The following is a 24566-nucleotide window of genomic DNA, read 5'->3' as shown; positions in this document are numbered from 1 at the left end:
CAACCATTTCAATTAATTTATCAATCAATCAATGAATCATTCAAACAATCGATCAAGCCAAGCAATCAACCCGATCAATTAATCACTCAACCAACAATCATCTCAATCAATCAATCAATTAATCTATCAGTCATTCAATCAATTATCAATAAATTAATCAACCCAATTATTCAATCAATCAATCCAATCATTCCATCAACTAACAACCCAATCAATCATTCGTTCAATTTATCAATCAATCAATCAACCCTATCAATCAATAAATTGAACAATCAACCCATCAATCAATGATTCATTCAATCAATTCCTAAACAATCATTCAATTAAACCAATAAACCAATCAATCAATCGTAATCAACCGAATCAATCAATCGCAATAAACGCAAACAATCAATCAATCAACGAATTATCAACCCAATCAATCAATCTATCAATCAATATTTTTCGATCAATCAATCAATCAATCAAAGTAATTTTCGTTATCAGAACCCATTCAATCAATCAATCGATTAATCCAAGCAATCAATCAACTCAATCAATCGATCAATTAATCAATAAATCATTCATTTAATCAATCAACTGCCGTCATACGCATATTTGTCCCATGTATACTGGGAATCCTATGTACATGGGGCAGTTATGCGTATAACGGCAGTCCATCAATCAATCAAGCCTCAACCCATTAAATCAATCATTCAATCAGCCCAATCGCAATAGCAATCAATCAATCATTCACTTTGTGGGTAGTGTAAAAAAATCCATTCAGTTTTTGTGGTTCTTGTATAAGTTGGGCCCTCCTTAGCCGTGCGGTAAGATACGCGTTTACAAAGCAAGTCGAAAGGTTCGATTCCCGATGCTGAACTAAGTTTTATTATAATAATAATATTTGCTTTAAAATTTTGTGCTGGAATTAGAAATAATTTTTACTTATTTTCTTTAAAATGAACATTTAGATTGCGGAGATGAGCCAGCCTAGGGCTGAAAGTCTCCTAAATAAAGACATAACAAAATTTGGGTTTAATTATTATGCAATGTTGGTTTCCAGTATTATTGGATTGAATCGCTACCACCATACTGGTCAAACAACTTCACAATCTGATGTGCACAATGCTAGGCTAGCGAATGGAACTTTGTATTGCATATTGTCCCTACTAGTGCAATACAGATACTCATCAGCGCGCAAGTATTGTGAATATACACCAGCACACGTAGATCAAAATTTTACCACCATGGTATTCCGTGTATGGTAGAAAATCGAAAATTTGTTTTCAATAAAATGAAATATCTGCAGTTATCAGACGTCGCAACTCATTTCTGATTAGTGCGCATGATAGTACATCCATGTGTGGATGATGCGCACTACTAATGACATATTTCAAATTGTCGCGACTCGCGTCGCAGCGCGAGTGCTCAATCGCGCGGTCCGGTTTGGTGGCGGCCCGACTATATTGAACACTGTTATTCACCTGCATTAGCATGGGTACTGCGGCAGCGGAAAACAAACCGACAAACGCTCCGCTGCCCGGTACAGAAAGTAAAAACACTGGAAAAGTCAGAACATTTGTCTGAACATGAAACTTAAACCTATAAGGCAAACAAGGCTCACTGCCGAAATGGTGACGGTGACAGATGTCGCTGCATGGTTGCAGCCATCCTGGGCACAATAGCACTCCTCCCAGTAGACCCCATTCTCGTAGACGTCCCAGTTGCACACGCCAGTGACACCAGTTTCCGATAGCGAGGCGCACCGTCGGATCACCTGACGCCATCGGCCGTCCCAGATAAATCCTCGAGGGCTCTGATGTACCACCTTCATGCAGAACGAACCCGGCCTGTTTGACTCATCACTGTTGCACTCGATGGCAATATTCTGCGTTCGATTGAATTTCTTGTATGAGCCACACTTGTGCACTCCCTTGGGATCCGTCGGTGAGGAACACTGATAGCAACGTATGGCGAGGGCTGAGCTAAACAAAGTAGTGATGATAACTGCAATTAGTGTTTCATTTTCGTAACGAATATTCGACGAAAACGGAGGGTATCTTACCATGTTCATTTTTGTTGGCATATAATACCTACAAGGCATTTGCAATTCCAACCGCACTGCTATTTAAATTGACGAAATTTGTTGTGGTCGATTTCGGTGATCTTCTGATTTTTGAATCAGAAACACCAGAGGTAAACAAAAATGGAAATGACAACTGTTGTCAAACTGACGTGATTCGAATTGAGGGGCTTCTCAATGGTCGAGTGATTGTAATAATTGTAATCCGTCACTCCCCAGGGGTATATAGTGGTGCCCGGAAAAATGGCCACCCCTCCGTCTATGTATTCGTCAATGGTATGTATATGGCTGGTCGACAAAATTTACATCCGCTTAGCAAAACGCTTAAAATTATGGTTATCACCCTTATTCTTGTTTACGGATGAACGATACTTTCGAACGAATGCATTTCGTTCGAACCGTTTCTCCATTTGATTTTGCTGGCGTAAACGAGAATGCACTTCAACTTTCGTTCGAAAGCGCGTTCGTACGTAAACAAGAATATGGGTGTATATTTCCAAGTCTTGTAACTTGATTTTTAAATGATATTTACTTCCAATATCTCATTGAGGCAGCTGCCAGGTGGAAGCAACACTTCGAGACTTTGTTGAATGGAGGAAGTGACGGTGCATCGGTGAACAGAATAAATATTAGCGACGATGGACAAGCTGTGGAGTCACCTACACTAGATGAGGTTAAAAAAGCTGTCAAAGAGCTGAAAAACAATAAGGCTGCGGGGAAGGACCAGCTCCCGGCTGAACTTCTCAAACATGGCAGTGAGCAGCTTTATGAAGTTCTGCACCATATAATGTCGAAAATATGGGAAGACGAGGAAATGCCTGCTAGCTGGTTGGACGGCCTCATTTGCCCTCTCTTCAAGAAAGGGCACAGACTGGAGTGCGCCAATTACCGAGGAATAACCCTCCTTAATTCGGCGTACAAAATTATGTCCCGTATTCTGTTCAACAGGTTGAGACTGTTTGGAGAGTCCTTCGTCGGCGAATACCAAGCAGGTTTTCGTGAGGGCCGATCAACGACGGATCAAATGTTTACCCTGAGACAAATCCTTGATAAATTCCGGGAGTACAACTTGCAGACACATCATCTGTTTATTGATTTCAAGGCGGCGTACGATTCAGTGAAACGGAATGAGGGAGGGAGAGAGGCAGCGATTAGGAGAGCTGGTGTGCAAAGAAGCGGTACCATTATCACAAAATCGCATATGCTTCTGGGATTTGCGGACGATATCGATATTATCGGGATTGATCGCCGTGCCGTGGAAGAGGCTTTTGCGCCTTTTAAGAGGGAGACAGCGAGGATTGGACTCACGATCAATACCAGCAAAACGAAGTACATGGTCGCTGGCAATCAACGTGGGTTCATTAGTGGTGGTGGTAGCGAAATAGTGCTGGATGGTGAAAAATTTGAAGTGGTAGAAGAATTTGTGTATCTTGGAACATTAGTGACGTGCGATAATGATGTTACCCGCGAGGTGAAAAGGCGTATTGCAGGTGCAAATAGGGCTTATTACGGACTTCGTAACCAGTCCCGTAGTCTGCAAACGAAAACAAAACTCGCGCTGTTCACCAGTCCAAGTAATTAAGATGAAAAAGAAATCCCATTCTGGTAGTTCCCAGAGGGGCATTTCTCAAGAATTTTATTTAGTTCATTTTAACAAAAGTGAACTAAATAATATGAAAAGTTTGGAAAAGGCCTGTATTATGTCCCATGTCCGTGTTACATGGGAACATTTCCGCAGGCCTGGGGGAAATTTCCAAAACCCTACCCAGTGCCGTAAGTGCCAAAAGTGGGGTCATGGAACCAAACATTGTCACATGGATGCTAAATGCATGATTTGTGGTGGAACCTCTCACGCCAAGGACGCATGTCCTGTGAGAGAAGATTCCAATAAATTTAAGTGCGCAAACTGTGGGGGCAATCATAAATCCAATTTCTGGGAATGCCCTTCACGCAAAAAAGTTTTGAATTCCCGTGCAAAATTGATGACGGGAAATTCCAATCGGATCCCAGATTCGACGGGTAGAAATTTTTCAAACGTTCAAATTTCGAAACCGGTTACCGGTCGAGCAATTCATACCCACCACAATTCACAAACAAATTTTGCCGCTCGTCAACGGGTAGCAAGCACTTCAGTAAATTCCAATTTTTCCAATGTACCTACGTATGCAAACATCGCTGCTGGTAGACAAAATTTCTCTTCTCAAAATGAGGTTTATACCCATGTCCCAACGGAAAATAACGGTCATGTTGCCGATTCAGGTAGCATGACTGCTTCCGATTTTGATTTTTGATCTGAACAATTTCATCACATGAGTGATGCAATGTTCAGAGCAAATACTATCCCTGAAGCGGTTCAGGGTGGTCTAAAGTACACACAAGAAATTGTTATCGGACTCCGTTTCAATGGATCCAAATAATTGTGTGAAAGTTCTAAATTGGAATGCCCGCTCTCTAAAGGGTAAGGAAGATGAATTATTCAACTTCCTTTCAGTTCATAATGTGCATATTGCCATTATAACTGAAACGTATTTAAAACCAGGACTCTCCATTAAAAGAGATCCAAACTATTTTATCTACAGAAATGATCGTCTTGACAGCGCCTGTGGTGGGGTCGCCATTGTCATTAATAGACGTATCAAACATAAATTATTTTCTTCGTTTGAAACCAAAGTTTTTGAAACCTCGGGAGTTTCTGTTGAAACAAATTTTGGACATTTTTTCTTCATTGCAGCCTACTTGCCTTTTCAATGCAATGGGCAGCAAAAGAATTTATTGAAAGCTGATCTTCAAATTCTGACTCGCAACAAATCAAAATTCTTCGTAATTGGTGACTTCAATGCCAAACACCGTTCATGGAATAATGCTCAAAGCAATTCCAATGGTAAAATTTTATTTGAAGATTGTTCTGCGGGATATTATACTATTCAATATCCCAATGGACCAACTTGGTTTTCTTCCAGTCGAAATCCTTCTACAATTGATTTAGTTTTAACGGATTCAAGTCAGCTGTGTGGCCAATTGGTAACTCATGCTGACTTTGACTCTGATCACCTTCCTGTGACATTTGAAATCTCACAAGAAGCCATTTATAATCCAATCAGCTCTACTTTTAATTATCATAGAGCTGATTGGGATTTATATAAAACGTATATCGATAGGAATTTTGATGTTGATATTCCTCTCGATACCAAAAGTGATATTGATAATGCTCTCGTATCTTTGACAAGTTTAATTGGCGAAGCCAGAGGCATTGCAATTCCTAAATGTGAAATTAAATTCAACTCCATTATTATTGACGACGATCTTCAGCTACTGATCCGTCTTAAAAATGTGAGGCGAAGGCAATACCAAAGAACTCGCGATCCCGCGTTGAAAGTTATTTGGCGAGATTTGCAAATGAAATTAAAAACGTTTCGCTATTCTGAGAAATACCAACTTTGAGAATAATGTCTCGAAGTTGGATCCCAGTTCGAAACCCTTTTGGAAATTAACAAAATTCTTAAAAACCTCAAAAGCCAATTCCAGCGCTTAAAGAGGGAAATAAAATTTTATTAACAAATGGAGAAAAAGGCTCAAAACTTGCTCAGCAGTTCGAGAGTGCCCATAATTTTAGTCTAGGTCTCACTAGTCCAATTGAGGATCAGGTTACACGGAGCTTCGAAGACATTCTCAATCAAGAGAATGTTTTTGACCCTTCGTTGGGAACCAATTTGGATGAAGTGAGATCTATTACTAGAAAATTTAAAAATATGAAAGCCCGGGTGATGATGGTATTTTCTACATACTTATCAGAAAACTTCCTGAGCGCTCTTTATCCTTTTTGGTTAATTTATTTATCAAATGTTTTCAATTGGCGTACTTTCCCGATTAATGGAAAAACGCCAAAGTTGTTCCAATTTTGAAGCCGGACAAAAATCCAGCTGAGGCTTCTAGTTATCCTTAATCAGTTTGCTTTCTTCAATAAGCAAACTGTTTGAAAAGATTATTTTAAATAGAATGATGGTTCATATTAATGACAATTCTATTTTTGCTGATGAGCAATTTGGTTTTCGCCATGGGCATTCAACCACTCATCAGTTATTAAGAGTTACGAACTTAATTCGGCTCAACAAATCTGAAGGATATTCGACTGGAGTTGCTCTTCTTGATATAGAGAAAGCATTTGACAGTGTTTGGCATGAAGGTTTGATTGTAAAATTGATGAATTTTAATTTTCCTCTGTACATCATTAAACTGATCCAAAATTATTTATCAGATCGCTCGCTGCAGGTAAACTATCAGAATACTAAATCTGATAGATTACCTGTTAGAGCTGGTGTTCCCCAAGGCAGCATACTGGGGCCCATATTGTATAACATTTTTACTTCTGACTTACCTGATTTACCACCAGGGTGTCAAAAATCTTTGTTTGCAGATGACACGGGCCTTTCAGCCAAAGGGCGAAGCCTTCGTGTCATTTGTAGTAGATTGCAAAAAAGTTTGGATATTTTCTCCACTTACTTGCAAAAATGGAAAATTTCCCCGAATGCTTCCAAAACTCAGCTTATCATTTTCCCACATAAGCCGAGAGCTTCTTATTTGAAACCTTCTAGCAGACATATTGTCACTATGAATGGGGTTCCAATTAATTGGTCTAGCGAAGCTAAATATTTAGGACTTCTGCTAGACCAAAAATAACTTTTAAAAATCACATTGAAGGCCTTCAAGCCAAATGTAACAAATATATTAAGTGTCTATATCCACTTATAACAGAAAATCAAAACTTTGTCTTAAGAACAAACTTTTGATTTACAAACAAATTTTAGACCTGCCATGTTGTATGCTGTGCCAATATGGACTAGTTGCTGGAATATCAGAAAGAAGGCACTCCAGAGGATTCAAAATAAAATTTTGAAAATAATTCTGAAGTTGCCTCCGTGGTATAGTACCAATGAACTTCATAGAATTTCTAATATTGAAACATTGCAACAAATGACCAACAAAATAATTTCAATTTTAGATAAAATCGTTGCAATCTTCTATTGCAACGATTAACTCCTTGTACCCTTAGTATAAAATAGGTTAAGATTAGTTTAAGTTGAAAACATTGTAATTCCTACATGGTTCAAGTCAACCAGAAGAAAAATTCTAACTGCCAGAGGCAATTGAAATGTATTAATAATAACTAAAAAGTAACATAGCAAATAAGGATGATAGTGTTAAGAAAACACGGAACACCTAGTCTAAGAGATGAATGCATGTATTAGATAATTAGCAAATAAAATTAGTTAAAAAAAAAAAAAAAAAACTCGCGCTGTATACTACTCTGATTCTTCCGGTGGCTTTATACGGCCATGAGACATGGACGTTAAAGGAGGCTGATCGGAGAGCTCTCGGAGTGTTTGAGCGTAAGGTGCTGCGGACTACTCGGCGGTTTTCCTTTAGAAATGAAGGTAGAGTATTTTTCATCTGAATACAAATCCTCCCATTGTCTTCACATCTACTTAGACACTCGATTGGATATCATCTATCTGAAAACCTAAAGAAATGTGTAGTAAATTTTTTGAAAAATTAATAGACGCTTTTAAACCGTCAATATTAAGAAATTGCTAACTTCTCGAGGAAATGATTCTTTTCCTAGTAGGTATCTGTGTAAAATAGTAATTTTTTTTTTGACGTTTTCTAGTATGTATGACCTAATAATTTAATTGATATGCCGGGACATACGATCAGGGGCTCAATCTGCAAAGCAGCCGATCCACTGTGAATTGCTAGAGGCGCACTGAAGTGCTCCAAATGTGATATGATACACAGATGCCGTCAACCCCCGTGACCTTGGCTAGGGGGTGACGAGTCGCACAATGATTTGACCTTTTATCAATATTCAACGGTCGGGGAATTCGTGAAAACCGCTGTCACCAAACTACACCAAACAAAGTCTAGACTAGAGTCAAACCGATTTTATTTTTTCTCATAATTTCGCAATACAATATTATCCATAAATGTAAAGTTTTTGTTGTTTGTTTTGCTTACCACGCTTATTACCAGATGTGTTTCGTTTCTTTTCATCATAGAAGGAAAAAAAACATCCCAAAAATGAAATGAATTAGCAATAGTACACTTTTCCTCCAAGTAGGAGTTTCGGCAAAAAACAAACATGTTCACCATTCACAAAAATTATTTCCTACATAATCTTACTTAAACATCTTAGGAAAAATAGTCATTATTTTAAAAAAATCGTTTCAAAAATCTAAACAACGCTAGTTTGGGTATTAAGAAATGTGGTATGCAAAATTAAAGGTTCGATTGTTTTAGAAAAACAGACCTATACATAAATCCAACAAAGATTCTTTGCCCTTATTAGAATGTAGAAAAATGGTTAAAGTTAAATACAATAAATTACATAATAGTAAAATATTCCTCAAGCCCATACCCTACGAAGACTTAGGTCTTTTCCTCCTTCTCTTTATTGTAACGTTCCAGTTCCTTCAGAAACTGTGCCTTCGGTTTCATCACGTTCGGTCGGTCGCCGCGGCAGTTGGGACAGTACCACTTGCCTTTCGGTTTGGACATGAGCGCCACGCAACTGAAGTGGAACCACTCGATCGGGCACAGATCGTTATCACACAAGATCATTTCGCCAAAGGAGATCTGAGGAAAAAATAAAAATGAAATTATAAATTTGGACTACTTTGGAGAACAAGTATGAATGAATACGCACCTGATCACATAAGCAATAGGTCGGTTCATCCGGATCGATAGTCTCTTCTGGTGGGGGTGTATCTTCTCGTGCTTCCCGTGCTTGTCCCCGACCTGTCTTTCGTTTTTTCTTTTTACCCGATCCAGCAGCTCCCTTCTTGCCTTGACCGCTATTATTCGACTGTCCAGAGTTGTTTTTGCCGCCGGCTCCACTGCCACTGGTACCACTTCCTGAAGCTTGTCCACTGCCACCGATTCCTACCTCCGGTTTGATATTACTCGTATCAATGGGATCGATATCCATTGGCATTCCGGAGGTGGAGTTCGGTGTACTCGAGCCATTCGTACTATTCTGATCATTCCGCGCCCGCCTCGCCCTTTTCGATCCTCGCTCAGCTCCTGTTCCACTTCCACTGCCGCTACCACCACCTACTCCACCTCCGCCTCCACCATTGCCACTGTTTGAACTAACACCGGAACCATTTCCATTGCCAGAATTATTGCCACCACTGTTCGAAACATAGTTTCCTCCTGTTGCAATCGTTGACGATCCGTTACCACCGTTAGATCCGGCCCCGCTGGAATTCTGTCCATTTCCGGCCGCTGAGGCATAGACCGCTGGCGATGAATTGACATTGTTTGGCGAGCATGCAGAACCAGGACTGTTGGAGCGTACCTCCTTTTGCTGCCCTTCCGTTAGTTTTTCCTCTCGATTGTAATCCAACCTGCAAAATACAAAATAAAGTAAACGAATCAATCGTATGCATTGGCATCAGCTTTTGCACTGTATTCCACAGAACTATTTGAATTAACATATGATTCCTTAATACTAGAAATGCATTAAAAAGTAAACTAAATAAACTTAACCATAAAACGTATACCTAAGTATTCATGCCCAAGCCCAATTGATCACTATTGAATTTGATTCAAATTGGCTGATGCCGTAAAGTTATGAAAATAATGGTATACAGAACAAAAAATAATATAATTATTAGAATTCTAATTCAAAATACGGAAAGTACTTAATTTGGAGCATTTTTTATCATATATTCTATATAATTCCGACATAATGGTTTAATGTTAAAGAATGTAAAAAAATAATTCATGATTCTTTATAAAGAAGAACCAGTAATCAGATTAGATAAAACACCTCATGGTGCGGAAACAACAGGCTTAGAAATTGAATGTGTAATTGTAAGACTTGCTAATTATTTTAAATCTTTCTAGCAACAAAGTTAGAAACAAAATGTTTTATCAGCTATCGGTATAAAATAAGAGAAATTCGGGCATAACTAGAAATCACTCCCCACATTCTAATTGATGTTAATTTTGAAGCCCAACTGAAACCACCCTGTCGCTCACCTCGAAAAGAAATCGCTTCCCAGATTCTTGAAATCCTGATCCAGCTGACGCGTCTTGTGGTCTATCATATCCTGCAACTGTTGCACAATCTGCAACTTTTCATCGCCCAGCTCCTGCGCTGCAATCAGCCCTTGCTGGATACGTGCAATGGCCCGTTTGGTGGCATTACTAACCGGTTCCGTTGTTTGAGTCGTCGAGGACGAGTCACTTCCCCCACCACCGCTTCCACCAGTTCCTGCTCCCGCGCCACCTCCATTCATCTGGTTTGCACCATTGTTTGTGCTGTTGTTCCACTGCTCATAGTAAATGCTAACATCCCGCAAATGGTTACGATAGAGCACATCAATCTCCCTGATCCGCGACAAATGCCTCTGGACATCGTCCGGTAGATTTTCCACCGAGTCCAAATAGTTTTCCACGTAGGTGGCGGAATGAAGCGCCTCAACCGTTACCTGGCTTATCATTGTCCCACCGGAGGCTGTTGTTTCCTTCATTTACACTGCTTTCACTCCCCGGAATCAATCCGCACCCCCCGAGAGCAACAACCAAAGGGAAGCACTTGGGAAAAACGCAAAATATTCACTTGAAATTAGCAGCCATTCATGAAGCTAAAAACTTGCAATGTATTTTTCTTACGATTCTTTTTGCCTCTGCTATTTTTCGTAGTTGCTTTGTCTACGTTCGCTTTTTTCTGCGTTGTCACAAACACAACCGCACGCAGTGCTTGACAGCCAATGTCTTTTATTTTACTCAGGTCCACTTGAGCGTGCCTTTTGTTCGTATTAGTGGCTCAAAAAGTGAAAACATTTCTGATCAAACTCATTGCTGACGTCAAACTCACACAAGATTTTATTCATGAGATGTTTCCGGCCCATTTCGATTTCACGAACACGTTTGTGCCTTCACGGAAGAAAAAAAGTACCCAAAATTGAGTACTTTTAAACTTACTTTTGAGTTATTTTTTCTCTTCGCTTTCATCCACTCTTTCTTTTGTTGTCAAAAACAAAAGAGCCAAACAATCCAACGACGCCAGTTCAATACGGGAAGCCATAATGTTGAGTTTTATTACCTGAGGTCGAAATTGAGTGAATTAAACTTAAATTTGGGTCAATAAATTTTCCGTTGGGTACTTTTTTAACATGGGAGTAAAGGCAAACTACTTCGACCCTACTTACTCAATTTTGGCTTCCCGTACGGATGTTCGAGGTTGGGTGAATTAAACTCACTATTGGGTATTGTCTATCCGGAATAAATTTATACCGCTTTTTATACCGAAGTTGGGTTTTTCTCCAGATACAGGCAAATTTCCCAACTTCGGAAGTAGTGCGCTGGATTCGCCTAAAGATGCGCTAAACAACGCATCAATTAGTTTGACAAATAAAACTTCGGAAGAAAGTTCGGTTCGGAAGTCCCGACTTCCGAATTCTAACTTGGTGCTACGCTGACAATAGTTTATTTCTTCCGTGTTGGTTTGTGCTCTCCAACCCGGTAGCAACTTGACATATGCAGTACAATAGTGCTGTCCAATGAGAGCTTGAAGTAGGTCGAAGTTTCTCCCTGTCCTGCTCATGCCCATTTGTTGACAAAAAAAAACGAGCAGGACGGGAACAACTTCGAGCTACCTCGAGCTGCTCATTGGACAGCACTAATGTCACTGTACCCCGAAATTTTGGTCCGGGTGGTCCTGTCAAACTCGAGATTAATCGAATCATTTCACGAATAAGGCATTTTATGAGACAGATCGAAACAGCTGTGTCGTGATTTTCAGTTCTTGAATCATCACTCTTCGCCGTTTGAGAGGACAGTTTCTTCTCAAAGATCCAACCTCACGCCGATCGAGAAAATCTTGGGGATCTTGATAAATCCGCTACTTGCAAAAGCTTGATGTTTTTGATGAGATGCGTTCGTCACGCCATCCGTTGTAAGAATGACCTCTTGTCCTAGTAGTAAAATTCTTCTTTATTGTTTCATTTTCTGTTCTACAATTATTTTTTACATGTACAGTGCTCGGCCTGCTTGGCCCTCCAACTTCAATTTTAAATTTTTATGTTTACATTGTTATTTAAGTGTTAATATGATATATCATGACGGCCTTTAGGAGGCGCTGGTGTGTTTTTTAAATTTGATAACCTAACTACTATGTACACTAATATTTACAATAAGAAATTTGATAACCTAGATTGGAACTAGCGCCCTAATTGGAGCCTGATCCGAATGCAAGCAACGGACCCTAAACTTTTCTTTACACTCACCAAAGCGTTCATGTAAGGTTTTTATTCCGGCCAGACGGTGGACCTCGGATGTTCTTGTCCTGGGAGTGGTGTTGAGGATCATCCTCAGGAATTTGTTTTGGACCCGTTGAAGTTTGAGGTGGTGGGTTTTAGCGCAGCTCTCCCAGACCGGCATGCCGTATTCGATCACAGGGAGGATGATTTGCTTGTAGACAGCAAGCTTATTTTTCAGGGACAATGACGACCGGCGGTTGATCAAAGGGTACAGTAGTTTCAACAAGACGTTACACTTTGTCACCGCTTTGTCAACCTGTTGCCTGAAAATAAGCTTGCTGTCGAGGGTCAAGCCAAGGTAGCCGGCCTCATTGGCCCATTCCACGGTCGTGCCATTGAGGATGATTTTACAGTCCCCAGGCGGAACAAGTTAAGGGATTTGGAGTGGGGGAAAATGATGACCTGGGTCTTCGCCGCGTTGATACAGATCTTCCAGCTGGTGAGGTACTCTGTCAGGGCATCCAGGCCTCGTTGGAGTTTTGCCACTAGCGCTCTGATCACTCTACCGTTGTAGACGATGGATGTGTCATCTGCGAACAGAGACAGAATGCCGCCTTCTGGAAGTTCTGGCATGTCGGAGGTGAACAGATTGAAAAGCAGGGGCCCGAGGATACTGCCCTGGGGAACGCCTGCGACGATGTTGTGCGCATTGGAACTCGCTCCGCTGATTGAGACCCGGAATGACCTTGCCGACAGGTAATTGTTGATGATTTTCACCAGGTAGCTGGGAAGATTGTAGCGTTGTAGTTTGTACACCAGGCCATCATGCCATACATTGTCAAATGCCTTCTCGACATCGAGTAAGGCCATGGCGGATGTTTTCGAAACAAACTTGTTCCGTCTGAGGACGTTGGTAACTCGGGTCAGTTGGTGTACAGTTGACCGACCGCGTCGGAAACCAAACTGTTCCTCGAGCAAGATGTTGAGATTTTCGGCAGACTCAAGTAACCGATGATGAATAGCTTTTTCGAATAGCTTGGATAACCCTGAGAGAAGGCTGATGGGTCGATAACTTTTGGGGGAGGAAGGATCCTTCCCAGGCTTCCGGATGGGGATGACTTTCGCTGACTTCCAGGACGATGGGAAGTAGCTAAGCCGGAGACACTGATTAAAGATCAGCGAGAGGTGCTCAAAGAACGGCGCACTCATGTGTTTGAGCTCGAGATTCAGGATGCTGTCGAAGCCTGGGGCCTTCATGTTCTTCGACGATTTGATATAGGCCGTCAATTCGTCAGTTGAGATCTCCAACTCCTCCGAGAAGTCGTTGGGAATCAAATGGATGTTGTTAGCATGCTCGTTGACGGCTGCTTCGTGTGGACTGACGATGTTCTGCCCAAGATTGTGTGAGCTGACGAAGTGACGACCTATTTCAGCGACCTTCTCTGCAGGAGTTATCAAGCGATCCTTAGAGCCATTATTGTCTAGTGGGATCAAAGGTGGAATGGGCCGAGGCTTGGATTTTAGAATTTTGGTCATTTTCCAGAACGGCTTAGCATAATCTGGGAGAGTGCGGATCTTATTCGAGAAGTCTTTATTTTTGAGGTCCACCATTCTGGCCTTGATAATTTTTGTGATTCGATTGCAGCGTGCCTTAAGCTCAGGCAGTCCAGTACGCTGAAACTGCCTGCGAGTGACATTCCGCAATCGAATCAAATCTTTGGTGAGTGTATCGATGTTTAAGGAGTTGCTTACCTGCCGAGCCGTCGGTACGTGTTGCTCTCGGGCCGCCGTGATCGCCTCCTCGATAGCGCACAGCTGGTGGTCGATACTTTCCGGCGTCTCCGGACGCACCTCGTAGTCGACGGTGTTATCGACGCACTGCTGGAAACGCTGCCAGTTCACTCGGTGGTAGTTCCGCCGTAACTGCTGGTGCCGATTGACCGAGGAGCCCAGTTCCGCCACCACCGGATAGTGATCCGAACTGAGCTCCTGGTATACAACCGGCTGCGAGACGTGGTCACTCAGGTTTGTTACGTAGAGGTCGAGCGTTGCGTGGGCACCGGACCGACTCAGCCGAGTGGGGAATCCGGGCTCAAGATCGTGTAGTGGCCTTCCTCCATATCGTTGCTCCAGATGGTGCCGTTTCGATTACCGCGACTGTTGCCCCAGGCTTGATGTTTGGCATTCAAGTCGCCGGCAATGATATACTGGCCTTGCTTGCGCGTCAGCTTTACGATGTCCTCCGAAGGGCAGCCGATGATCCATCGCCGGCTTTGGCTTGCGTTGGACAGTACGCCGCGATGAGCGCGATTGTGCCGACCGAAGTGGTGATTTCGACACCGATGGCCTCGATGACACTGAGCTGGAAGCTTGGAAGCAGACGACAGTTGATGTTGTAGCGAAGAGCGATGGCCACACCACCTCCCCTGGTCGGCCGGTCGAGTCGCACGATGCGGAAGTCCGGGATGTTGATGTTCACCTCCGGTTTTAGGTGCGTTTCGGTGATGAACGCCACGTCTATTTCCTTCTCCTCAAGGAAATCCTTCAGCTCGATTGTTTTGCTCTTTAGCGAGCAAGCGTTCCAGTTGACCAGGCCCACCCTAGCAGCCATTTTCAATGATGAACATGCCAAGTGTGAAGACCTGGTCGAATCGGGTTTTGCAGCCGCGCAGTCGAGTGACCTCTTGTCCCGTTGACACTCGCCTTTTATACAGTTTGGCGTTGGTAACGGTGATCTGTTGTTTGTTGGTCTTAACCACGCCTACCATGATGCAGCTAGCCAAACTTCTGGAAATTGTGATGTAAACACCTAAAATATCATAGAGTGGCGAATTCCAATATTTTTTATTGTAGAACGAAATGATGTTTAAATTTGAATAATTTATCAAGCCTTATTCTCTACAAGCTGTTTTTCTCGTGTTTATCTACTTTGACAATTAGTGGGAGCCCGTTTGTTTGGTAATTTTGCGATTAACATTTCGATGGGTCCCATCATCAATTCTACCTGTTTTACTTTCCGGCTACCAGGGTTTTAGAACAAAGTTTTTCATATGATTCTTGAAATTTGTCGTTAGATTATTCATACCAATGCATTCTAAGCATGAAATGCTGAAGAAAACACGAAGGAAAAGTAAAACGTTACAAACATTATTTTGCGTTCGGACCTAACAGAATGTTCACGCAGAATCATACCAAAACAAAACATTAAAAGTAAATAATCGGGCCACCGCGAAACGTCTCATAAAATGCCTTATAGGGCGAAAATGAAATTGATGTGCAATGCAGAAAAATGATAAATGATAATCAATCTAAACTTGGATTAATCAAAGAAGAATGGGGCTTCCGTAGCTGAGTATTAAGATGACCGCCTTAAGCTCGGCCTTAAGGTTGTTGGGGCGGATTAAAACAGTTCTGGTATAGTATTACATAGATCAGTGTGGACATACATAATGAAAAAATGGAATAAAATGGGTGGTGGTGAAAAACTTTTCGTTCCTCAAAAAGACAATTTTCAATTTTGAAGTAATGATCTTTTTGACCCTTCCTTCGGAAGTGTTTATAATTTCACTTTGTATGCGTTACGCAGGTGTGTTATGTATTAATCTATCAAGAAATCTCGTGAATTATTAAATAAAATGTATGATATTTGAAACAAAGTCACATTGAAATTGAAAATATAATTATAACAAATGATGTGATATGGAATTATGCCTATTTTTCTGATTTTAATTGAGGAACATATAGAAGCATGTACAAAAAAATCATCTCAGAAAAGCAAAAACGCTTGCAACAACGTAAAAATTGAAAGCGATTTCAAAAATTTCTCCAGTGGAAGCTAGATAGCAAATGTGAGCATGTTTTGAGACACTAATAGATCACTTGTACGCATGTATGTGTGCGTATGTGTGCAAATTCTGAAATTTACTACCATAAAAATCTCGCTCATTTTTAAGGTATTGAACAAGTTTAGTTTTACCAAATTAGGCATCCATAAGGCGAAATATATGTTATTATTGAACGCTATTGAGCTTCGCTCAGATCAATGACTGATTTAGTTAGTTCTGGATTAATTATTATCGAGGTCTCTGGAAATTGCGAGTACAATATATGCAACCAGCGTTACGACAGTTATTGACCATGTCGCGATAATTATTCAATTCGACGAGCGCCTTATAGATAGGCAGCATGAAGTACATTACGTTATCATTCGTTGAGTTGTCACTCAACCCATGACATCCGCCTTTGGGTAGGCAATTATTTTGTCACTTTCACGGTAAATCGCCGTGGGAAGCTGAGTAGTTTTATCTCGTTTTAATTACTGGAGTCTGGAAAAAAAATCCTTAACTGAGGAAGGGTCAAAATCTCACTGTAGGTGGATAATTCTGGGTTTTATCGAAAGTTGTTAAATAATTAATTTCACTAGAACTTTTTTTATTGAGCAAAGCAAAATAAATTATAGAGAAGGTTTTTGAGAGTTTCACAATCGACGTTTTCACTTTTGTCTATTATCGTCTTTCCATGAAGTATATTCGAATACATATCTTTACAAATATTCTTCAACGGTTCACCTGATATTAGCCAAAGAATTGACTAACGAAATAAATCGATAAATTTTGACGAGACCATTATTTTATTGTGTTTATGTTCCAAATGAGAAGTGTTATGCGTAATTTTGTGAATTAAAATAAAACTGCCTTACCCAAGTAACCATACGCATTATAAAGTTGCTTCAAAATAGCTTCATATCCATGTATAATGCAGTCTTTTGAAGCAAACAAGCATTGAATGCTAATATAATGCCAAATTAATGCTACAAAAGGCGAAATAGCGTGCCAATGTAATGCTATTTGATGAGAGCACTTGTGTAGCACCACTGATGCTGTTTAAATGCAGCGAAACTGCTGTCAAATCGCACAGCCCGTTTATAGCATTGCTAATGTTATTAGAAAGTTAAGATTTTATTTTTATTGCAATTATGAGAAAATGATTTTTTATATGTTCTGAAGTAGTTTTATCTCAATGAACATGCAAAATAAAAGATAAATAATCAATATCATAGTTGTAAAACTTGTTTTTACAACTTCTATATACATTTATTATTTCACTCTAATATGAATTGGCTGATATCAACGTAATTAAATTTAACTTCTCTTGGTCTCCAACTGAGGGTGCGGTGTCGTTCTTCTCTGGAGTGCTTCCTTGCTGCCTGGGCCATACGGGATATGCATGATTCCGATGAAAAGTGATCTATTTAACTCGGTTCGTTTGATTTGAAGCTCAAATGAACAGTGGTGCTAGTATGCACCTTGTAGTCGAAATATTAAATTCAAAGATAACTAAAGTTTCCATTCCTTTTGTCCTTTCGACATACACATATACATTTACGTAATTAATGGAAAATCCCAACGAACCATTAATTTATAAAAATTAACCTCATAATTTATACTAGAGGCCTGAATAAGAGAAACGCGGATAGAAAATATGACTCTGCCAACACTGCATTCAATCTTCTTCATCAAAGAGCAACACAGGAAAAGGAAGAAATGGTTTATGTAGCTAAAATCTTACAATCCGCTATTTAATGTGTCCACATCACATGGGAATAGAATCCAATAAACAATGCAATTTCATTTCATAATCTATAAATGACTTGCATATATTATTGAAAACTAATGTAAAATGCATTCAAATTTGTTTATTTAAAAATGGCATAACAACAAATTTAGCCGTTTTCAGTATTTGAGCCAACATTTTGGCTGCTTGACAGGTCTCCTGCTCGATTGGCTGCTGTTTTTTGACAGTTCGATTGGCGGCACATACCTATCCGCGTTTCTCTTATTCAGGCCTCTAATTTATACATCTTATTTATACTAGGTATAGTTTATTTTATATAATTTCATTATTAATAAAAATGACGAAGTTTCATTTATTGAAAAACCGGCAACTCTGCTTCGAACGGTCGATAATAAGAGAAACGTCAAATTAGATTTGAAAACAAATAATATGCAGTCGTTCTGTGTTCATTTGATTCATAATTCCGATATTATTGGTAAGTTATTCTCAATCAATTTTAGTTAGTTTTTAGTTAAATTTCTTTTTTCTTACAGATACATTAATCTCAAAACATTATTGTTTGATTATTCCATCAAACGAAAAGGCAAATATTTTGATACAGGAACTACCTGCGATGTGGGTCAGCCAAACAGAATGGAAAACGGAGGTGCAGGTCTGGAAGGAATGCTTGATTACCGGCAACGAACAGACCATACATACCAGCGGACACTAAAATATTGTGAGCCTACCGGACACCGGTTAAAATGAAGTGGAATAGTGCAAGTTTGATGTTGTAAGCTCCGACTAAACTTCAGCATATGTTTTCTATATTGAATATCTTTCTTTATGTTTTCTGCAGGATGGAGAATGGCAACATATGCATTATTTTTATAAATTTAATTACATCGAAGACACCGAAGCACAAATGTGGCGAAAAATGTTCGTGTGATATAAGGATTTTTTTCCGACATGGAGATGAAAGGACGTGAACCAAAAAAGTATACCGTAGATCTTCAATTGAATGTAACCCTCAGGTTCATCCTCAATCATCACAACAGATTCCAGGAAAGGAATCATGAGTAAACAATAAGCAAGTAACGATCTGAACGAGTACCATTAAAATTTGTTTCCGAAACGTGAACCGAGATTTAAAATTAATCACTTTTAGATTAAGTTACTTTTTGTGATAACGATTGGACAATAAATAAGAATGCAAAATTTCAATCAGATTATATAATTACTGAACATACGAACGAAAATACCAAGCATGCTGAGCATTCAATAATGCTTGTGTTTATGTACTTCTCATACTATTTTGCTTCAATGCTATTTTTTATTTTCAACGTATTCAATACCGTTGACGGGGATGACTAGATCTAATGTATCCGAGGACAAGAAATTTGAATTATCAGAGACTTTTGAACGATTTTGCTATACGACCTCCAGACTGTCGGTGAGGGTGCAGACCCATTGTCATCCCTGACGATGGTATCTAAAAATAGATTCGGACATCGCATTCTTAATGCAGATTTACAGCAGATATGCTCTATAGAAATTTTTGGTGTTTCTATGCATTAAATACGCACCATAGACGAATATAATGCTAATAATAATGCCACATTTGTCAAGGCTTCAATGCATTAACGATGCTTGTATAGGACATGTAAGCTGCAAGAATGCTATTATTTAGCTTTCAAGCAATTCAAATGCCATTATAAGGCTATTAACATGCAGTGACTTAATGCTTACGGTTACTTGGGTATCATAGAGGAATTTTGATTTTTTTCAGTCAGTTTTACAGTTCTCTTAATTATCTAATCCTTATTTGAGCATCTAGCTGCAAAATTGTAAAACAATGAATAATGGTTTTGGCTCCGTTACGCCTCAAGTACTTGAGCATAATAAGTAAACGAACGAATAATAGAAACATTATTTGTTTTCCTCTTTGTTTATTTCATTTTCTTATATTTACTTCGCAATTAAAAATCTGCCCTATTCAAATGACGATCCTGTCTGTTATTTGGAGACAACAAATCTAGACTGCTTTTTGAATAGGTCGGATGTGCAACTTAGCACATTCGGAGAAAACGATTGACAATGTTTCCAAAGGGAAAATTAAATGTTATTTAACTAAAATAAATCAAATCTGTCAAAATTTGTCACGTAAAATTTCAAATAAAATCGTTTTATTGAACTATTATAAGTTCATCATGATTTTTTCACAAGAAACTAATACTTTGATCATAACATTATTTTGCGTCATTTTGAAAAAATGTACTATACATTCGACCTAAACGATGCGACCTTATACCAAGCACCATGTTACTTTCGACTACACTGCTACGACTGTTTTCCATTTGACATGTACATTCGTCAATGTACATCGGACCGGTTGACAGGTGCCGTTGAACATAAGACCTATCGTATAAATACTGATCCCAGTACCAGGAACTAATAATTCCAGTACCAGGAACTAATAGTTCCTGCCAGTACTGCGGCAAGTGTGCTCCCAAGAACCCTGCCAAAAGGAACACCCCAACTAACTTGAAGCTCCTCAAGCACATAACAGCAGCGAAGTCATTACACCTCTCAGATCACACCCAAGCTGCTCACTTAGAATACTGGGCAGTTCTGGAACCCCGGAACGAACCCATATCCATACAAAATTACTGTATAAAGTAAGTTTGAATTTGCCTCAGATGAAAACCTGGTTAGTCGATAAAAATGTTTGATCTTCCACCAAATTTGCAAATTAAATCTAACTTTGGAAGTGGTTTTGAGAATTGATGCATACATTATACTTTAAACTTTGATTAGATTTAATATACAAGTTTTCTATGGTTTACAGCATTTGCATCACCCTTGTCTACGTGGCAAACGGAAATATCCAGCAATATAATAACCACGATGAAATTCCTGCCATCTGCTATCATTCTATCACTCAATAAATAATAGCTAAATCTCGCAGTGCACACATCTTACCATCACTATAGCGTTTCATATCAATAAACTACAATTAACTATACAAATACCTTGTAATCTTGTAATCTTGTAATATCAACGCACCCTCTGACCATAGCCTATCTGCGTTGTATTTAAATACCGCTGAGCGATACGTCTACTGGGCAACACGTCCGGTGTGCACTGCACTAAGATCTCCTTAGATGCAACCGGACCGAGATCTTACTTAAGGCTCCCAAGGGTCCGTTTCGTTGTGATATGTTGCCATAAAATAGAAATATATGCACTTGCTTTTCTAATCTACGGGAATATTTAAATTTACTAATGATATTGATTAGTAAATTCATTCATCGATCAGATTAGAACGAGCTCAGTGCAATTAAAATATAATCGCAATACTTATCTGCAATTCACAGAAGATGTTGGGATTGTCCTTGAAGTAATCACGTTGTGAACACAGACTTCCTGTATTGACGGTGGTTGTTATGAATATGAATACCACTGCTGATACCGGAACAATAAGATTTTCTTCATCACTAGTCGTCTGGAAAGAGGTAGATAAAAGAATTGGGCCGCTTTCACTCGCCGGCCCGCAAAACATTAGTAAGTAATTAATCTTACTACAAAGACAAAAATACAGTTCTAATAATTCTGTCTTATTAATGGATATCACACATGCCCATCTGATACTCAACTTAACCAAAAACATATCCTCAATACTTAATAAAATGATAACTGTATATAGTTTCTATTATTGTCCATATATACTTACTATTCAATCTAGGATTCCAAATCGGATAAATTAATTCAGTTGCTAACTAAAAGCTTATCCTCAACGCTTTGGCTGTTAATAGTCTCCACAATATGAACCTTAAAGGTTATAACTTTGTTCAATCCTACATCTGTTTATATTAAAACTCAATCCTAACTGCCCCGAAACCGCTTTCAACACATAACTGCCCCGAGCACAGCCACTACATGCGACCCACAGGACCCCAATCGAGGACGGCCTACACTATACCGTTGTGAGCTTACACCCTCTCCTGGGCTGTGCGACGCTGAAAACATGCTCCTAACGTTTGATGCCTAAAAATAAAAATAATTAAACTAATTACACTAAATCTTACACTTTTGATCGAACCCGGCTGACATTCGCGTTAAACAATGTGTTCCATGAGTGCTGATCAGATCACTCATGATAACGCCCCGAATCGGCGAATAAAATTCAGTTTAACGCAGAGTTTAAACCCTCTCTTGCGCTAAGTAATGCTGAAAACCTAACTTCTAGGAATTTGATTCGTAGAAACAAATTATACTGAAATTGGTGCGTGGCAAAATAAGTTATACTATTAGCTTATTTAGTTAAACCCTGAATACCCCACATTATACTGGCCCGTTTGGAGTCATCCAGTGGCACTTGGTCTTAGCATTAGTTTTCTTTTTAAATTCTATAACAATTCACCACGCTTACCCCCATATTAGTAATATGTAGAACGAATGCTTGACTATTACTATACTAAGTATAGTAAAAGACCGGAAGTAATAATTGGGCCAGCCACCACCTACAATTAACTATACAAATACCTATCAAAAAAAAATATGTGATCGATCATTTTCAGCAGAGAAGTTAAAAATCCAATCGAATGGATTGGTGACAGTAACGGAAATATTTGACAGAAACTAGATGGAATGGACTAACTATCAAATTCTACCATTACCGTCGTTGTTCCTTTCCACTGCGTTTGGAGTGTATATATAAGTGATTCCAAGGGTGATTCATTTTCGAAGTTATGCGCAAAACTTCCAAATTAGGAGCCGTGGACAAATCGGTACAATTACTCTATATAACATGATACAATTCGTAGACTGAATGCCTTATTAGTAACTGTTCTGATTTACATTTGGTTTATATAAAATAAACACCAATCAAGGGTTCCTATATTTATTAATATTAGTTACCTACAATCAACTGTTCCGACAGTTGACTTTTCCCGCCAAAAAAACGCTCGATAGATCCTCCCACTTCTGTAAGAATAACTTTTCTACTGATTTTGTTTTGTATTTCCCATTAGCACAACTGAGTTCCTCCGACCTTAGTACTGTAACCGCCGTAATGTATTTCAATGTTTGATAAATACATAATTCTAAGACTAAGAGAGGAAATTGCGTTATGCTTCAATAAGTATACGAATGTTTTCCTACTTGTAATGCTTTTTAATATAATACATAATCACATATTAGTTACGGAATCGTGATGTCATTATATGTTCAAATGATGACGAGTAACTCAAGTACACTTTTCCGTATTATTTTTATTACGTATTATTTTATTACCTTACAAAAGTTTAACTTCCGGTTTGCACGATACACGTTTCGCCTCACTCCCATTACACTTCACAGCTTCGACGACAGGTTCCAAATCACAATTTGCTTCAACCATTCACTACATATACACTTATTTAACTCCTAGTTTCTTTTTCAGTAATGGGTTTCTCTGATGGTGGTGGGTGGGGAGTGTTGGCACCATTGTATCATGATGATGTGCGGCATCAGAACATTCCACATGCCTATGAAACTGAGCTTCATGGCCGAGTTCATGGCCACATTGATAGTGCTGGATCTCTTAGAAGGGTTGTGCGGCAAATGTGACCATCAATTATTGTTCTCGCTTGGTGCAGTCGGCATAGCCGAGTAGTCTGAATCTTGATTTAAGCAGCTTTCAATGGCGACAGGGCAATGTCGGTGAAGAATCCAGTCAAGGCGGATGCAGCCAAATACACATTGTTCATCATATTGGCGTACTGGATTTTAAATAATTCACACAGATCAAAATTAATAGCATCCTGTACCTAGTATTCGAAGAACATTGGAGCCCATCCTTGGCCTCACCGTGGATGCTCTCTTGAGCAACAGCGACCTTGAACCCGTGGAGCAGAATCTTGTATTTAGCAGCACTGGCCTTCATATGATGCTTGACAAAATCTAATGGCACGATGGCAGTGTGTGTCAAATCAGAACACAGAATGCCATCAACGGCGCACAGTCCGGAACTCGTTCGAACCGAATTCGACTCCCTTAGGGGCAACAGACGGAATATCCACATCTTCTCGATGGCACAAGCACACTATCACAGAGCTGGCACTATGTGAAAACATCTGCGGACTTGAAGGAGCAGCAGCCTACATCATACATCTTAGGTGGCTCGCCAGCTTGAAAGGGCTTGATGAGATAAGGGATCTATCTCTGACCGATCCTGTAATGGTCCATTTACTCGGAGTTGCATTCCATCTGTAAATTCAAAATTGAAAAATGCTGTTGAAATTATCTGTATGATTTATGCGTGAATAATTATTAGGAAGCAAAATGTGATAAATTTGAATACTTACCATAATTTCTTTTGTTTAATTTATTGACTGTACGAACATACATGGGTAAATTGGAAAAATAAAAATATATCGTCAAGGAAAAGTTTCAGGCTGCCAACAAACAGGTCGTATGTCCACTTTTTCTCAATTTGACAGATTCCGTACATCGGACCTTTTGTTGACATAAGGTCGAATCTCAGGTCGAATACACGGAATATGAAATTAACCCATTTTTTGCAATAAACGACCTTTTTCGATATTAGGTCGAATGATCGATTTTCGTTATTTTAAAGGAATTGTCATTTAGGTCGAATTTTATTAATAAAATAGCATAATGCAAAAATAAGATTCAGTAAT

The 24566-nt window shown here is 39.4% G+C and overlaps 1 protein-coding gene and 2 long non-coding RNA genes across 3 annotated transcripts; 1 reads left to right on the top strand and 2 right to left on the bottom strand.

Moving 5' to 3' along the window:
• Nucleotides 1–7989: 7989 nt before the first annotated feature.
• On the bottom strand, nt 7990–10784 carry LOC134228134 (inhibitor of growth protein 1). The gene is made up of 3 exons (XM_062709913.1): nt 10106–10784; nt 8766–9468; nt 7990–8695 (listed from the first exon to the last, which is right to left on the bottom strand). Exons 1-3 carry the CDS (start codon nt 10597–10599, stop codon nt 8489–8491), a joined length of 1404 nt encoding a protein of 467 aa, XP_062565897.1. The 5' UTR covers nt 10600–10784; the 3' UTR covers nt 7990–8488.
• Nucleotides 10785–18226: 7442 nt separating this feature from the next.
• Nucleotides 18227–19107, top strand: LOC134219404 (uncharacterized). The gene is made up of 3 exons (XR_009981553.1): nt 18227–18379; nt 18438–18676; nt 18743–19107. It is a non-coding gene; the product is annotated as an uncharacterized LOC134219404 (long non-coding RNA).
• Nucleotides 19108–23136: 4029 nt separating this feature from the next.
• Nucleotides 23137–24347, bottom strand: LOC134223579 (uncharacterized). The gene is made up of 2 exons (XR_009982625.1): nt 24231–24347; nt 23137–24132 (listed from the first exon to the last, which is right to left on the bottom strand). It is a non-coding gene; the product is annotated as an uncharacterized LOC134223579 (long non-coding RNA).
• Nucleotides 24348–24566: the final 219 nt, after the last annotated feature.

The sequence above is a fragment of the Armigeres subalbatus genome, chromosome 3 (genome assembly GCF_024139115.2).
Source record: "Armigeres subalbatus isolate Guangzhou_Male chromosome 3, GZ_Asu_2, whole genome shotgun sequence".
NCBI lineage: Eukaryota > Metazoa > Arthropoda > Insecta > Diptera > Culicidae > Armigeres > Armigeres subalbatus.
Note: the sequence above shows the minus strand (reverse complement) of the source record. Positions and strands in the feature narration are given on the sequence as shown.

Excerpts from the sequence above, each read along its gene's own strand:
- LOC134228134 (XM_062709913.1), bottom strand. The coding sequence starts at position 10,599 with ATGAAGGAAACAACAGCCTCCGGTGGGACAATGATAAGCCAGGTAACG. Across the intron at positions 9,469-10,105 it reads GGAAGCGATTTCTTTTCGAG|GTTGGATTACAATCGAGAGG; the intron begins GTGAGCGACAGG and ends TGTATTTTGCAG. Across the intron at positions 8,696-8,765 it reads CCTATTGCTTATGTGATCAG|ATCTCCTTTGGCGAAATGAT; the intron begins GTGCGTATTCAT and ends TTTTTTCCTCAG.